Source organism: Castor canadensis, chromosome 4 (assembly GCF_047511655.1).
Source record: "Castor canadensis chromosome 4, mCasCan1.hap1v2, whole genome shotgun sequence".
Lineage (NCBI taxonomy): Eukaryota > Metazoa > Chordata > Mammalia > Rodentia > Castoridae > Castor > Castor canadensis.
Window position 1 is genome coordinate 67,200,150 of NC_133389.1, and position 17,458 is coordinate 67,217,607.

At 45.4% G+C, this 17,458-nt stretch overlaps 1 protein-coding gene across 14 annotated transcripts in view; it reads right to left on the reverse strand.

Moving 5' to 3' along the window:
• The window catches only part of LOC109699702 (uncharacterized), a 94,900-nt gene that overhangs the window by 14,845 nt on the left and 62,597 nt on the right, over positions 1–17,458 (reverse strand). For 9 of the 14 annotated variants that reach the window (XM_074070404.1, XM_074070413.1, XM_074070412.1 and 6 more), the window contains 10 exons: positions 16,290–16,481; positions 16,043–16,198; positions 12,497–12,688; positions 12,250–12,405; positions 8,704–8,895; positions 8,457–8,612; positions 4,911–5,102; positions 4,664–4,819; positions 1,118–1,309; positions 871–1,026 (listed from right to left, as the gene is read on the reverse strand). In XM_074070404.1, coding sequence (XP_073926505.1) covers positions 871–1,026; positions 1,118–1,309; positions 4,664–4,819; positions 4,911–5,102; positions 8,457–8,612; positions 8,704–8,895; positions 12,250–12,405; positions 12,497–12,688; positions 16,043–16,198; positions 16,290–16,481 — 1,740 coding nt within the window. The remainder of the gene's footprint in view (positions 1–870; positions 1,027–1,117; positions 1,310–4,663; positions 4,820–4,910; positions 5,103–8,456; positions 8,613–8,703; positions 8,896–12,249; positions 12,406–12,496; positions 12,689–16,042; positions 16,199–16,289; positions 16,482–17,458) is intronic. The other 5 variants (XM_074070408.1, XM_074070407.1, XM_074070406.1 and 2 more) reach the window with 5 other exon arrangements.

Sequence of the window (17,458 nt, forward strand, 5' to 3'; positions counted from 1 at the left end):
CATAGGGAATGGACCACCCCCATTCCATCATCCCATCTCAATCATGCCTGGTTCCTTACCTGCTGGCTCTATGGATTTTGTCATTCCTCATGACAGTTTCAAGCAAATGACCCTCCTGTCATCTGCAGTGGCCTGTCCTGATGCCACTTTGGTCCTGTATTCACAATCAATTTTATTGGGTCTTGATGTAACTGACCCCCGACCCACATCCCTTTGAGTGACTTAAACAAAAGGCTCTCTTAGCCTCAGTCCTCAAGAGTCAATGGGGTTGTATTTAGACTCGAAGCTGGACATGTTAATGGAAACGACAATAAGGAAGAGGAGAGGACAAGGACCACCTAAGTCGTCCTTGATCTGTGCAGATTTGAGGTACTGCCCTTGGCCTCTCCTTATGGACTGACATACCTTTAAAGTTCCACTCAGTGTCCTCCAGTTAACGTCAGAGTTCATGAGATAGAGATACTGACTCCTGATGAAAACATGCACATTGGCAAAGGCCTGGAGATATGGCACTGAAGACAACACTGGCACTAGGGCCTAGCTTTCTCTCACCAATACCCCAGTTTGCAATGTGGGTTTTTGTAATCAGGGCTACATCTCATAATATTGGCACTTTTCATGTGCAGGTCCAATTTAAAAGTTCAGGAACTGACATGGTCTGGTTCCCCAAAGCAAGCACAAGAGGAGAATCCCATGATAGAGAATAGTTTAGGACATGCTCCCAGAGGAAAGCTCCCAGTGGGAGCCTGGGTAGCCGGGAAAACAGACAAAAAAGCCAACAAAGACTGGGGTTCTGGGGAATTAGTTGCTTGTGCATAGCAGGCCAATTGGTGCTCTCATACAGTAATGATAACAACAGTCTGGGCTTACCTAGGGCACTTGAAGTGTCGGGACACCAGTGCTGGGTGGGAACACACTCCACTATACAAACAGGAGATGGAGATGGATGTACAGACCAGGTGGAGGCCCGTGGACATTCGAGGTATGAACACTCAGAGGATACATTAGGTATTGGACAGAACAAACCTTGAGGAGAAAACACAGAAGGAGGATGAGCTCAATCCTCCATGAAGGGTTACAAGGAGTAAGTGCATCCAAGAGACAAAGGGGGAATTACCTGTTTGTTCCAGTTCAGGGAATATGCATACTATTCGGCACCTGCTGAACAGTAGTTTTCTCTGCATGATCTTCCCTTTCAGGACATTTGTGGCATCAATGAGGCCATGTTGAAACCATGGTGTGTAGTCAACTGAGCCTTCGGGAGCATCACCCTCCAGCTCCATTTCAAAGCAGACATCTGAATTCAGCACTGAAAATACAACCACAGACATTGTTCCCTGTGCCCTGACTGGGACAGAAGAGTGTCACCAAGGAAAGAAAGTAAGCTGGGACAACAAAGTCCAAGGCTGGGAGAGGAGGCCTAGAGACACACTTATATTTTCATGATGGCTGATGTTTCTCACGTATCCAGTAATGGTAAGATGGCCAGGAGGCAAAGGTACTTCGAATTTATTAACATATTCAGGAGAAACTGGACTAGCAAAACCCAGCACCTCCCAAGAATATACAGCAAGACAAGGAAATGTCACTGGCCATGGGCTGTGTGATTTTGGGGAGGAAGAGATTTTAATACCAAGCACAATCAAAGTTCAAGGAAAACCCTATGACACAAACTAACTGTGGGAGATTAATCCTGGGAAACTTACAAAATTTGCATAAGGATCTGATATACTTCCCGTATGCACATTCTATTTAGAAAACACACCTGCCACAAACACATAATGTATATGCTCCAGATACAGATTCATTCATTATTCCCATTTGCTGAGGATACAAATACACATGCATTTAATTATCTGATTGCACCACTTCTCACACTGCAAGATGGAGGGATCTTATACAGATTATAATTCTTATTCCACAGAGCTGAAATTAGAAATCGGTGAAAAATGTGGATAAAAAGAGCTTGTGAAAAGCAGATGGCCCGTTAAGACATCAGGAAATGATAGCACTGAGCAATAGAGCAAAGCTGCACACTCTCCCTGCTCCCCAAATGTCCTCTGAGCTGGCTTATTGCTCCGGCATCCACGGAAGGTGAGCAACAGACAGAGTAAATGAGTTAGGCTGCTGAGTATTGTCTGGGCTTGGGGGAAGCCAGTGGCAAGGAAAAGGCATGCCAGATGGATGGCAAGACAGTTAAATGCTCCATGTTATTCACATGGGTAAGGCACTGCATGTCCCCAAAGATGCAGGAGCACTTCCCATAGGAACACTCCAAGTGTATGACTGGGGCCCCTAATCCCAACGACCTTCCACCTCCTGACATCACCACCAGGAAGCGTCCATGGCTCAATGTGTTGTCATTGGAGTGACACTGAGGAAGGATGTGCAAGACCCAGATAAAGTGGACGTGAAGGGTTGAAACCTCAGTCTTAAGAACATCTGGAGCAAATGAGGGGTGGTGGACCAAGCCTGTAATACAAGCTGCATGGGAGGCAGAGACGGAGAGGACTGAGGTCGGAGTGAGACCCCATTTAAGACACCAAGTAAGAAGGGATTTGTGGCGTGCGCCTGCCATCCCAGGCTTTTGGAGCCTATGCAGTGGGAGAGGCCCTGACACAGGGAGGGTCTGGAATTCAAATGCCAGCAATAAGAAAAAGAGAAAGGCAGAAACTATTTGTAAAAGAAATTGTCAAGCACGGAATGGGAACAGTGAAAAGGGCCACTGGCACAAGATCCAAGTCCAGCCTGCCTTTTACTAAAGCGGAGACACTCATTCCTAGGTGCTGAACTTCTAATGAACCCACATGACCACTTGACAAACCTGGAGCAGACCCTTTCCATAAATGTGGATGAAGAGCAAGATGGGTACCTTGCCACACAGGAAAGGTTTGAGAGTGCTTTTCCAAGCAGATCAGGAAAAGCAGAAGAAAGCAGAGTGAGTGGAGAGCAGTGAGTTCAACCACAGCACAACTATTTCTCTACTTTCTGGAAGAAATACCACTCCAGGTCACCTGTAAAGCATTTCTAGGATAAGCTCGAATATCTAGACCCACAGATATTTAAATCAGAAGGCACTGCAGTATGCTGCTGCCTTTTTCCACCTTCAAAGCGCTCCTTCAAAAAACGATCCCTCTCTAGTAGTTCATAGCGTTCTAGAATGGCACAGAAGTGTAAATATAGAACAACTTACTACATTTCACGTTTGAGGTGTGTAATTTTTCCTTCAAGGGAGGACTTTTATTTCAGGAGTTTTGAGGATTTTTGTTTCAGAAAAATCATGGATGAAAAGTAAAACTTTCATATCGTGCTCCCCATCTCCTCACAGGCCTGGCAAGTAAAGGTGGAAAAGGCAGGCTGCACGTATTATTTGAAAATGAAAAAGAAAATACTAAATTCCACCATGTGCACTTGGAGGAGGTTCTCCATGTACTTTCAGTTCCAAAACAGCTATTATTCTTTTCCGCTCTTGTACTCAAACATTTTGAGCACATGTGCTACTACATGGGTCTCTCCCATCCATCTCCACATTCTACTGTGGCACTAAAATAGTTTTGTTCAGAGGGAAGTACAAATTCAACGGTTAACACATTCTATGCTTTCTCTATGGCCTGTGCCACACAGCTGGGACAATACCGTCTTGTCAACCTGTCAACAGCTTAAGTCCACGCTCCACAGTTCATGCCACATATTACAGTCACCTGGGAGCTTTTTCAACACACTGATGCCCTAACCACATCCCAGACTATTTCGTGAGCCCCTCCGTTCCTTATTCCTGGCAGCAGGATCTGCACATAGGGAATGGACCACCCCCATTCCATCATCCCATCTCAATCATGCCTGGTTCCTTACCTGCTGGCTCTATGGATTTTGTCATTCCTCATGACAGTTTCAAGCAAATGACCCTCCTGTCATCTGCAGTGGCCTGTCCTGATGCCACTTTGGTCCTGTATTCACAATCAATTTTATTGGGTCTTGATGTAACTGACCCCCGACCCACATCCCTTTGAGTGACTTAAACAAAAGGCTCTCTTAGCCTCAGTCCTCAAGAGTCAATGGGGTTGTATTTAGACTCGAAGCTGGACATGTTAATGGAAACGACAATAAGGAAGAGGAGAGGACAAGGACCACCTAAGTCGTCCTTGATCTGTGCAGATTTGAGGTACTGCCCTTGGCCTCTCCTTATGGACTGACATACCTTTAAAGTTCCACTCAGTGTCCTCCAGTTAACGTCAGAGTTCATGAGATAGAGATACTGACTCCTGATGAAAACATGCACATTGGCAAAGGCCTGGAGATATGGCACTGAAGACAACACTGGCACTAGGGCCTAGCTTTCTCTCACCAATACCCCAGTTTGCAATGTGGGTTTTTGTAATCAGGGCTACATCTCATAATATTGGCACTTTTCATGTGCAGGTCCAATTTAAAAGTTCAGGAACTGACATGGTCTGGTTCCCCAAAGCAAGCACAAGAGGAGAATCCCATGATAGAGAATAGTTTAGGACATGCTCCCAGAGGAAAGCTCCCAGTGGGAGCCTGGGTAGCCGGGAAAACAGACAAAAAAGCCAACAAAGACTGGGGTTCTGGGGAATTAGTTGCTTGTGCATAGCAGGCCAATTGGTGCTCTCATACAGTAATGATAACAACAGTCTGGGCTTACCTAGGGCACTTGAAGTGTCGGGACACCAGTGCTGGGTGGGAACACACTCCACTATACAAACAGGAGATGGAGATGGATGTACAGACCAGGTGGAGGCCCGTGGACATTCGAGGTATGAACACTCAGAGGATACATTAGGTATTGGACAGAACAAACCTTGAGGAGAAAACACAGAAGGAGGATGAGCTCAATCCTCCATGAAGGGTTACAAGGAGTAAGTGCATCCAAGAGACAAAGGGGGAATTACCTGTTTGTTCCAGTTCAGGGAATATGCATACTATTCGGCACCTGCTGAACAGTAGTTTTCTCTGCATGATCTTCCCTTTCAGGACATTTGTGGCATCAATGAGGCCATGTTGAAACCATGGTGTGTAGTCAACTGAGCCTTCGGGAGCATCACCCTCCAGCTCCATTTCAAAGCAGACATCTGAATTCAGCACTGAAAATACAACCACAGACATTGTTCCCTGTGCCCTGACTGGGACAGAAGAGTGTCACCAAGGAAAGAAAGTAAGCTGGGACAACAAAGTCCAAGGCTGGGAGAGGAGGCCTAGAGACACACTTATATTTTCATGATGGCTGATGTTTCTCACGTATCCAGTAATGGTAAGATGGCCAGGAGGCAAAGGTACTTCGAATTTATTAACATATTCAGGAGAAACTGGACTAGCAAAACCCAGCACCTCCCAAGAATATACAGCAAGACAAGGAAATGTCACTGGCCATGGGCTGTGTGATTTTGGGGAGGAAGAGATTTTAATACCAAGCACAATCAAAGTTCAAGGAAAACCCTATGACACAAACTAACTGTGGGAGATTAATCCTGGGAAACTTACAAAATTTGCATAAGGATCTGATATACTTCCCGTATGCACATTCTATTTAGAAAACACACCTGCCACAAACACATAATGTATATGCTCCAGATACAGATTCATTCATTATTCCCATTTGCTGAGGATACAAATACACATGCATTTAATTATCTGATTGCACCACTTCTCACACTGCAAGATGGAGGGATCTTATACAGATTATAATTCTTATTCCACAGAGCTGAAATTAGAAATCGGTGAAAAATGTGGATAAAAAGAGCTTGTGAAAAGCAGATGGCCCGTTAAGACATCAGGAAATGATAGCACTGAGCAATAGAGCAAAGCTGCACACTCTCCCTGCTCCCCAAATGTCCTCTGAGCTGGCTTATTGCTCCGGCATCCACGGAAGGTGAGCAACAGACAGAGTAAATGAGTTAGGCTGCTGAGTATTGTCTGGGCTTGGGGGAAGCCAGTGGCAAGGAAAAGGCATGCCAGATGGATGGCAAGACAGTTAAATGCTCCATGTTATTCACATGGGTAAGGCACTGCATGTCCCCAAAGATGCAGGAGCACTTCCCATAGGAACACTCCAAGTGTATGACTGGGGCCCCTAATCCCAACGACCTTCCACCTCCTGACATCACCACCAGGAAGCGTCCATGGCTCAATGTGTTGTCATTGGAGTGACACTGAGGAAGGATGTGCAAGACCCAGATAAAGTGGACGTGAAGGGTTGAAACCTCAGTCTTAAGAACATCTGGAGCAAATGAGGGGTGGTGGACCAAGCCTGTAATACAAGCTGCATGGGAGGCAGAGACGGAGAGGACTGAGGTCGGAGTGAGACCCCATTTAAGACACCAAGTAAGAAGGGATTTGTGGCGTGCGCCTGCCATCCCAGGCTTTTGGAGCCTATGCAGTGGGAGAGGCCCTGACACAGGGAGGGTCTGGAATTCAAATGCCAGCAATAAGAAAAAGAGAAAGGCAGAAACTATTTGTAAAAGAAATTGTCAAGCACGGAATGGGAACAGTGAAAAGGGCCACTGGCACAAGATCCAAGTCCAGCCTGCCTTTTACTAAAGCGGAGACACTCATTCCTAGGTGCTGAACTTCTAATGAACCCACATGACCACTTGACAAACCTGGAGCAGACCCTTTCCATAAATGTGGATGAAGAGCAAGATGGGTACCTTGCCACACAGGAAAGGTTTGAGAGTGCTTTTCCAAGCAGATCAGGAAAAGCAGAAGAAAGCAGAGTGAGTGGAGAGCAGTGAGTTCAACCACAGCACAACTATTTCTCTACTTTCTGGAAGAAATACCACTCCAGGTCACCTGTAAAGCATTTCTAGGATAAGCTCGAATATCTAGACCCACAGATATTTAAATCAGAAGGCACTGCAGTATGCTGCTGCCTTTTTCCACCTTCAAAGCGCTCCTTCAAAAAACGATCCCTCTCTAGTAGTTCATAGCGTTCTAGAATGGCACAGAAGTGTAAATATAGAACAACTTACTACATTTCACGTTTGAGGTGTGTAATTTTTCCTTCAAGGGAGGACTTTTATTTCAGGAGTTTTGAGGATTTTTGTTTCAGAAAAATCATGGATGAAAAGTAAAACTTTCATATCGTGCTCCCCATCTCCTCACAGGCCTGGCAAGTAAAGGTGGAAAAGGCAGGCTGCACGTATTATTTGAAAATGAAAAAGAAAATACTAAATTCCACCATGTGCACTTGGAGGAGGTTCTCCATGTACTTTCAGTTCCAAAACAGCTATTATTCTTTTCCGCTCTTGTACTCAAACATTTTGAGCACATGTGCTACTACATGGGTCTCTCCCATCCATCTCCACATTCTACTGTGGCACTAAAATAGTTTTGTTCAGAGGGAAGTACAAATTCAACGGTTAACAGATTCTATGCTTTCTCTATGGCCTGTGCCACACAGCTGGGACAATACCGTCTTGTCAACCTGTCAACAGCTTAAGTCCACGCTCCACAGTTCATGCCACATATTACAGTCACCTGGGAGCTTTTTCAACACACTGATGCCCTAACCACATCCCAGACTATTTCGTGAGCCCCTCCGTTCCTTATTCCTGGCAGCAGGATCTGCACATAGGGAATGGACCACCCCCATTCCATCATCCCATCTCAATCATGCCTGGTTCCTTACCTGCTGGCTCTATGGATTTTGTCATTCCTCATGACAGTTTCAAGCAAATGACCCTCCTGTCATCTGCAGTGGCCTGTCCTGATGCCACTTTGGTCCTGTATTCACAATCAATTTTATTGGGTCTTGATGTAACTGACCCCCGACCCACATCCCTTTGAGTGACTTAAACAAAAGGCTCTCTTAGCCTCAGTCCTCAAGAGTCAATGGGGTTGTATTTAGACTCGAAGCTGGACATGTTAATGGAAACGACAATAAGGAAGAGGAGAGGACAAGGACCACCTAAGTCGTCCTTGATCTGTGCAGATTTGAGGTACTGCCCTTGGCCTCTCCTTATGGACTGACATACCTTTAAAGTTCCACTCAGTGTCCTCCAGTTAACGTCAGAGTTCATGAGATAGAGATACTGACTCCTGATGAAAACATGCACATTGGCAAAGGCCTGGAGATATGGCACTGAAGACAACACTGGCACTAGGGCCTAGCTTTCTCTCACCAATACCCCAGTTTGCAATGTGGGTTTTTGTAATCAGGGCTACATCTCATAATATTGGCACTTTTCATGTGCAGGTCCAATTTAAAAGTTCAGGAACTGACATGGTCTGGTTCCCCAAAGCAAGCACAAGAGGAGAATCCCATGATAGAGAATAGTTTAGGACATGCTCCCAGAGGAAAGCTCCCAGTGGGAGCCTGGGTAGCCGGGAAAACAGACAAAAAAGCCAACAAAGACTGGGGTTCTGGGGAATTAGTTGCTTGTGCATAGCAGGCCAATTGGTGCTCTCATACAGTAATGATAACAACAGTCTGGGCTTACCTAGGGCACTTGAAGTGTCGGGACACCAGTGCTGGGTGGGAACACACTCCACTATACAAACAGGAGATGGAGATGGATGTACAGACCAGGTGGAGGCCCGTGGACATTCGAGGTATGAACACTCAGAGGATACATTAGGTATTGGACAGAACAAACCTTGAGGAGAAAACACAGAAGGAGGATGAGCTCAATCCTCCATGAAGGGTTACAAGGAGTAAGTGCATCCAAGAGACAAAGGGGGAATTACCTGTTTGTTCCAGTTCAGGGAATATGCATACTATTCGGCACCTGCTGAACAGTAGTTTTCTCTGCATGATCTTCCCTTTCAGGACATTTGTGGCATCAATGAGGCCATGTTGAAACCATGGTGTGTAGTCAACTGAGCCTTCGGGAGCATCACCCTCCAGCTCCATTTCAAAGCAGACATCTGAATTCAGCACTGAAAATACAACCACAGACATTGTTCCCTGTGCCCTGACTGGGACAGAAGAGTGTCACCAAGGAAAGAAAGTAAGCTGGGACAACAAAGTCCAAGGCTGGGAGAGGAGGCCTAGAGACACACTTATATTTTCATGATGGCTGATGTTTCTCACGTATCCAGTAATGGTAAGATGGCCAGGAGGCAAAGGTACTTCGAATTTATTAACATATTCAGGAGAAACTGGACTAGCAAAACCCAGCACCTCCCAAGAATATACAGCAAGACAAGGAAATGTCACTGGCCATGGGCTGTGTGATTTTGGGGAGGAAGAGATTTTAATACCAAGCACAATCAAAGTTCAAGGAAAACCCTATGACACAAACTAACTGTGGGAGATTAATCCTGGGAAACTTACAAAATTTGCATAAGGATCTGATATACTTCCCGTATGCACATTCTATTTAGAAAACACACCTGCCACAAACACATAATGTATATGCTCCAGATACAGATTCATTCATTATTCCCATTTGCTGAGGATACAAATACACATGCATTTAATTATCTGATTGCACCACTTCTCACACTGCAAGATGGAGGGATCTTATACAGATTATAATTCTTATTCCACAGAGCTGAAATTAGAAATCGGTGAAAAATGTGGATAAAAAGAGCTTGTGAAAAGCAGATGGCCCGTTAAGACATCAGGAAATGATAGCACTGAGCAATAGAGCAAAGCTGCACACTCTCCCTGCTCCCCAAATGTCCTCTGAGCTGGCTTATTGCTCCGGCATCCACGGAAGGTGAGCAACAGACAGAGTAAATGAGTTAGGCTGCTGAGTATTGTCTGGGCTTGGGGGAAGCCAGTGGCAAGGAAAAGGCATGCCAGATGGATGGCAAGACAGTTAAATGCTCCATGTTATTCACATGGGTAAGGCACTGCATGTCCCCAAAGATGCAGGAGCACTTCCCATAGGAACACTCCAAGTGTATGACTGGGGCCCCTAATCCCAACGACCTTCCACCTCCTGACATCACCACCAGGAAGCGTCCATGGCTCAATGTGTTGTCATTGGAGTGACACTGAGGAAGGATGTGCAAGACCCAGATAAAGTGGACGTGAAGGGTTGAAACCTCAGTCTTAAGAACATCTGGAGCAAATGAGGGGTGGTGGACCAAGCCTGTAATACAAGCTGCATGGGAGGCAGAGACGGAGAGGACTGAGGTCGGAGTGAGACCCCATTTAAGACACCAAGTAAGAAGGGATTTGTGGCGTGCGCCTGCCATCCCAGGCTTTTGGAGCCTATGCAGTGGGAGAGGCCCTGACACAGGGAGGGTCTGGAATTCAAATGCCAGCAATAAGAAAAAGAGAAAGGCAGAAACTATTTGTAAAAGAAATTGTCAAGCACGGAATGGGAACAGTGAAAAGGGCCACTGGCACAAGATCCAAGTCCAGCCTGCCTTTTACTAAAGCGGAGACACTCATTCCTAGGTGCTGAACTTCTAATGAACCCACATGACCACTTGACAAACCTGGAGCAGACCCTTTCCATAAATGTGGATGAAGAGCAAGATGGGTACCTTGCCACACAGGAAAGGTTTGAGAGTGCTTTTCCAAGCAGATCAGGAAAAGCAGAAGAAAGCAGAGTGAGTGGAGAGCAGTGAGTTCAACCACAGCACAACTATTTCTCTACTTTCTGGAAGAAATACCACTCCAGGTCACCTGTAAAGCATTTCTAGGATAAGCTCGAATATCTAGACCCACAGATATTTAAATCAGAAGGCACTGCAGTATGCTGCTGCCTTTTTCCACCTTCAAAGCGCTCCTTCAAAAAACGATCCCTCTCTAGTAGTTCATAGCGTTCTAGAATGGCACAGAAGTGTAAATATAGAACAACTTACTACATTTCACGTTTGAGGTGTGTAATTTTTCCTTCAAGGGAGGACTTTTATTTCAGGAGTTTTGAGGATTTTTGTTTCAGAAAAATCATGGATGAAAAGTAAAACTTTCATATCGTGCTCCCCATCTCCTCACAGGCCTGGCAAGTAAAGGTGGAAAAGGCAGGCTGCACGTATTATTTGAAAATGAAAAAGAAAATACTAAATTCCACCATGTGCACTTGGAGGAGGTTCTCCATGTACTTTCAGTTCCAAAACAGCTATTATTCTTTTCCGCTCTTGTACTCAAACATTTTGAGCACATGTGCTACTACATGGGTCTCTCCCATCCATCTCCACATTCTACTGTGGCACTAAAATAGTTTTGTTCAGAGGGAAGTACAAATTCAACGGTTAACAGATTCTATGCTTTCTCTATGGCCTGTGCCACACAGCTGGGACAATACCGTCTTGTCAACCTGTCAACAGCTTAAGTCCACGCTCCACAGTTCATGCCACATATTACAGTCACCTGGGAGCTTTTTCAACACACTGATGCCCTAACCACATCCCAGACTATTTCGTGAGCCCCTCCGTTCCTTATTCCTGGCAGCAGGATCTGCACATAGGGAATGGACCACCCCCATTCCATCATCCCATCTCAATCATGCCTGGTTCCTTACCTGCTGGCTCTATGGATTTTGTCATTCCTCATGACAGTTTCAAGCAAATGACCCTCCTGTCATCTGCAGTGGCCTGTCCTGATGCCACTTTGGTCCTGTATTCACAATCAATTTTATTGGGTCTTGATGTAACTGACCCCCGACCCACATCCCTTTGAGTGACTTAAACAAAAGGCTCTCTTAGCCTCAGTCCTCAAGAGTCAATGGGGTTGTATTTAGACTCGAAGCTGGACATGTTAATGGAAACGACAATAAGGAAGAGGAGAGGACAAGGACCACCTAAGTCGTCCTTGATCTGTGCAGATTTGAGGTACTGCCCTTGGCCTCTCCTTATGGACTGACATACCTTTAAAGTTCCACTCAGTGTCCTCCAGTTAACGTCAGAGTTCATGAGATAGAGATACTGACTCCTGATGAAAACATGCACATTGGCAAAGGCCTGGAGATATGGCACTGAAGACAACACTGGCACTAGGGCCTAGCTTTCTCTCACCAATACCCCAGTTTGCAATGTGGGTTTTTGTAATCAGGGCTACATCTCATAATATTGGCACTTTTCATGTGCAGGTCCAATTTAAAAGTTCAGGAACTGACATGGTCTGGTTCCCCAAAGCAAGCACAAGAGGAGAATCCCATGATAGAGAATAGTTTAGGACATGCTCCCAGAGGAAAGCTCCCAGTGGGAGCCTGGGTAGCCGGGAAAACAGACAAAAAAGCCAACAAAGACTGGGGTTCTGGGGAATTAGTTGCTTGTGCATAGCAGGCCAATTGGTGCTCTCATACAGTAATGATAACAACAGTCTGGGCTTACCTAGGGCACTTGAAGTGTCGGGACACCAGTGCTGGGTGGGAACACACTCCACTATACAAACAGGAGATGGAGATGGATGTACAGACCAGGTGGAGGCCCGTGGACATTCGAGGTATGAACACTCAGAGGATACATTAGGTATTGGACAGAACAAACCTTGAGGAGAAAACACAGAAGGAGGATGAGCTCAATCCTCCATGAAGGGTTACAAGGAGTAAGTGCATCCAAGAGACAAAGGGGGAATTACCTGTTTGTTCCAGTTCAGGGAATATGCATACTATTCGGCACCTGCTGAACAGTAGTTTTCTCTGCATGATCTTCCCTTTCAGGACATTTGTGGCATCAATGAGGCCATGTTGAAACCATGGTGTGTAGTCAACTGAGCCTTCGGGAGCATCACCCTCCAGCTCCATTTCAAAGCAGACATCTGAATTCAGCACTGAAAATACAACCACAGACATTGTTCCCTGTGCCCTGACTGGGACAGAAGAGTGTCACCAAGGAAAGAAAGTAAGCTGGGACAACAAAGTCCAAGGCTGGGAGAGGAGGCCTAGAGACACACTTATATTTTCATGATGGCTGATGTTTCTCACGTATCCAGTAATGGTAAGATGGCCAGGAGGCAAAGGTACTTCGAATTTATTAACATATTCAGGAGAAACTGGACTAGCAAAACCCAGCACCTCCCAAGAATATACAGCAAGACAAGGAAATGTCACTGGCCATGGGCTGTGTGATTTTGGGGAGGAAGAGATTTTAATACCAAGCACAATCAAAGTTCAAGGAAAACCCTATGACACAAACTAACTGTGGGAGATTAATCCTGGGAAACTTACAAAATTTGCATAAGGATCTGATATACTTCCCGTATGCACATTCTATTTAGAAAACACACCTGCCACAAACACATAATGTATATGCTCCAGATACAGATTCATTCATTATTCCCATTTGCTGAGGATACAAATACACATGCATTTAATTATCTGATTGCACCACTTCTCACACTGCAAGATGGAGGGATCTTATACAGATTATAATTCTTATTCCACAGAGCTGAAATTAGAAATCGGTGAAAAATGTGGATAAAAAGAGCTTGTGAAAAGCAGATGGCCCGTTAAGACATCAGGAAATGATAGCACTGAGCAATAGAGCAAAGCTGCACACTCTCCCTGCTCCCCAAATGTCCTCTGAGCTGGCTTATTGCTCCGGCATCCACGGAAGGTGAGCAACAGACAGAGTAAATGAGTTAGGCTGCTGAGTATTGTCTGGGCTTGGGGGAAGCCAGTGGCAAGGAAAAGGCATGCCAGATGGATGGCAAGACAGTTAAATGCTCCATGTTATTCACATGGGTAAGGCACTGCATGTCCCCAAAGATGCAGGAGCACTTCCCATAGGAACACTCCAAGTGTATGACTGGGGCCCCTAATCCCAACGACCTTCCACCTCCTGACATCACCACCAGGAAGCGTCCATGGCTCAATGTGTTGTCATTGGAGTGACACTGAGGAAGGATGTGCAAGACCCAGATAAAGTGGACGTGAAGGGTTGAAACCTCAGTCTTAAGAACATCTGGAGCAAATGAGGGGTGGTGGACCAAGCCTGTAATACAAGCTGCATGGGAGGCAGAGACGGAGAGGACTGAGGTCGGAGTGAGACCCCATTTAAGACACCAAGTAAGAAGGGATTTGTGGCGTGCGCCTGCCATCCCAGGCTTTTGGAGCCTATGCAGTGGGAGAGGCCCTGACACAGGGAGGGTCTGGAATTCAAATGCCAGCAATAAGAAAAAGAGAAAGGCAGAAACTATTTGTAAAAGAAATTGTCAAGCACGGAATGGGAACAGTGAAAAGGGCCACTGGCACAAGATCCAAGTCCAGCCTGCCTTTTACTAAAGCGGAGACACTCATTCCTAGGTGCTGAACTTCTAATGAACCCACATGACCACTTGACAAACCTGGAGCAGACCCTTTCCATAAATGTGGATGAAGAGCAAGATGGGTACCTTGCCACACAGGAAAGGTTTGAGAGTGCTTTTCCAAGCAGATCAGGAAAAGCAGAAGAAAGCAGAGTGAGTGGAGAGCAGTGAGTTCAACCACAGCACAACTATTTCTCTACTTTCTGGAAGAAATACCACTCCAGGTCACCTGTAAAGCATTTCTAGGATAAGCTCGAATATCTAGACCCACAGATATTTAAATCAGAAGGCACTGCAGTATGCTGCTGCCTTTTTCCACCTTCAAAGCGCTCCTTCAAAAAACGATCCCTCTCTAGTAGTTCATAGCGTTCTAGAATGGCACAGAAGTGTAAATATAGAACAACTTACTACATTTCACGTTTGAGGTGTGTAATTTTTCCTTCAAGGGAGGACTTTTATTTCAGGAGTTTTGAGGATTTTTGTTTCAGAAAAATCATGGATGAAAAGTAAAACTTTCATATCGTGCTCCCCATCTCCTCACAGGCCTGGCAAGTAAAGGTGGAAAAGGCAGGCTGCACGTATTATTTGAAAATGAAAAAGAAAATACTAAATTCCACCATGTGCACTTGGAGGAGGTTCTCCATGTACTTTCAGTTCCAAAACAGCTATTATTCTTTTCCGCTCTTGTACTCAAACATTTTGAGCACATGTGCTACTACATGGGTCTCTCCCATCCATCTCCACATTCTACTGTGGCACTAAAATAGTTTTGTTCAGAGGGAAGTACAAATTCAACGGTTAACAGATTCTATGCTTTCTCTATGGCCTGTGCCACACAGCTGGGACAATACCGTCTTGTCAACCTGTCAACAGCTTAAGTCCACGCTCCACAGTTCATGCCACATATTACAGTCACCTGGGAGCTTTTTCAACACACTGATGCCCTAACCACATCCCAGACTATTTCGTGAGCCCCTCCGTTCCTTATTCCTGGCAGCAGGATCTGCACATAGGGAATGGACCACCCCCATTCCATCATCCCATCTCAATCATGCCTGGTTCCTTACCTGCTGGCTCTATGGATTTTGTCATTCCTCATGACAGTTTCAAGCAAATGACCCTCCTGTCATCTGCAGTGGCCTGTCCTGATGCCACTTTGGTCCTGTATTCACAATCAATTTTATTGGGTCTTGATGTAACTGACCCCCGACCCACATCCCTTTGAGTGACTTAAACAAAAGGCTCTCTTAGCCTCAGTCCTCAAGAGTCAATGGGGTTGTATTTAGACTCGAAGCTGGACATGTTAATGGAAACGACAATAAGGAAGAGGAGAGGACAAGGACCACCTAAGTCGTCCTTGATCTGTGCAGATTTGAGGTACTGCCCTTGGCCTCTCCTTATGGACTGACATACCTTTAAAGTTCCACTCAGTGTCCTCCAGTTAACGTCAGAGTTCATGAGATAGAGATACTGACTCCTGATGAAAACATGCACATTGGCAAAGGCCTGGAGATATGGCACTGAAGACAACACTGGCACTAGGGCCTAGCTTTCTCTCACCAATACCCCAGTTTGCAATGTGGGTTTTTGTAATCAGGGCTACATCTCATAATATTGGCACTTTTCATGTGCAGGTCCAATTTAAAAGTTCAGGAACTGACATGGTCTGGTTCCCCAAAGCAAGCACAAGAGGAGAATCCCATGATAGAGAATAGTTTAGGACATGCTCCCAGAGGAAAGCTCCCAGTGGGAGCCTGGGTAGCCGGGAAAACAGACAAAAAAGCCAACAAAGACTGGGGTTCTGGGGAATTAGTTGCTTGTGCATAGCAGGCCAATTGGTGCTCTCATACAGTAATGATAACAACAGTCTGGGCTTACCTAGGGCACTTGAAGTGTCGGGACACCAGTGCTGGGTGGGAACACACTCCACTATACAAACAGGAGATGGAGATGGATGTACAGACCAGGTGGAGGCCCGTGGACATTCGAGGTATGAACACTCAGAGGATACATTAGGTATTGGACAGAACAAACCTTGAGGAGAAAACACAGAAGGAGGATGAGCTCAATCCTCCATGAAGGGTTACAAGGAGTAAGTGCATCCAAGAGACAAAGGGGGAATTACCTGTTTGTTCCAGTTCAGGGAATATGCATACTATTCGGCACCTGCTGAACAGTAGTTTTCTCTGCATGATCTTCCCTTTCAGGACATTTGTGGCATCAATGAGGCCATGTTGAAACCATGGTGTGTAGTCAACTGAGCCTTCGGGAGCATCACCCTCCAGCTCCATTTCAAAGCAGACATCTGAATTCAGCACTGAAAATACAACCACAGACATTGTTCCCTGTGCCCTGACTGGGACAGAAGAGTGTCACCAAGGAAAGAAAGTAAGCTGGGACAACAAAGTCCAAGGCTGGGAGAGGAGGCCTAGAGACACACCTATATTTTCATGATGGCTGATGTTTCTCACGTATCCAGTAATGGTAAGATGGCCAGGAGGCAAAGGTACTTCGAATTTATTAACATATTCAGGAGAAACTGGACTAGCAAAACCCAGCACCTCCCAAGAATATACAGCAAGACAAGGAAATGTCACTGGCCATGGGCTGTGTGATTTTGGGGAGGAAGAGATTTTAATACCAAGCACAATCAAAGTTCAAGGAAAACCCTATGACACAAACTAACTGTGGGAGATTAATCCTGGGAAACTTACAAAATTTGCATAAGGATCTGATATACTTCCCGTATGCACATTCTATTTAGAAAACACACCTGCCACAAACACATAATGTATATGCTCCAGATACAGATTCATTCATTATTCCCATTTGCTGAGGATACAAATACACATGCATTTAATTATCTGATTGCACCACTTCTCACACTGCAAGATGGAGGGATCTTATACAGATTATAATTCTTATTCCACAGAGCTGAAATTAGAAATCGGTGAAAAATGTGGATAAAAAGAGCTTGTGAAAAGCAGATGGCCCGTTAAGACATCAGGAAATGATAGCACTGAGCAATAGAGCAAAGCTGCACACTCTCCCTGCTCCCCAAATGTCCTCTGAGCTGGCTTATTGCTCCGGCATCCACGGAAGGTGAGCAACAGACAGAGTAAATGAGTTAGGCTGCTGAGTATTGTCTGGGCTTGGGGGAAGCCAGTGGCAAGGAAAAGGCATGCCAGATGGATGGCAAGACAGTTAAATGCTCCATGTTATTCACATGGGTAAGGCACTGCATGTCCCCAAAGATGCAGGAGCACTTCCCATAGGAACACTCCAAGTGTATGA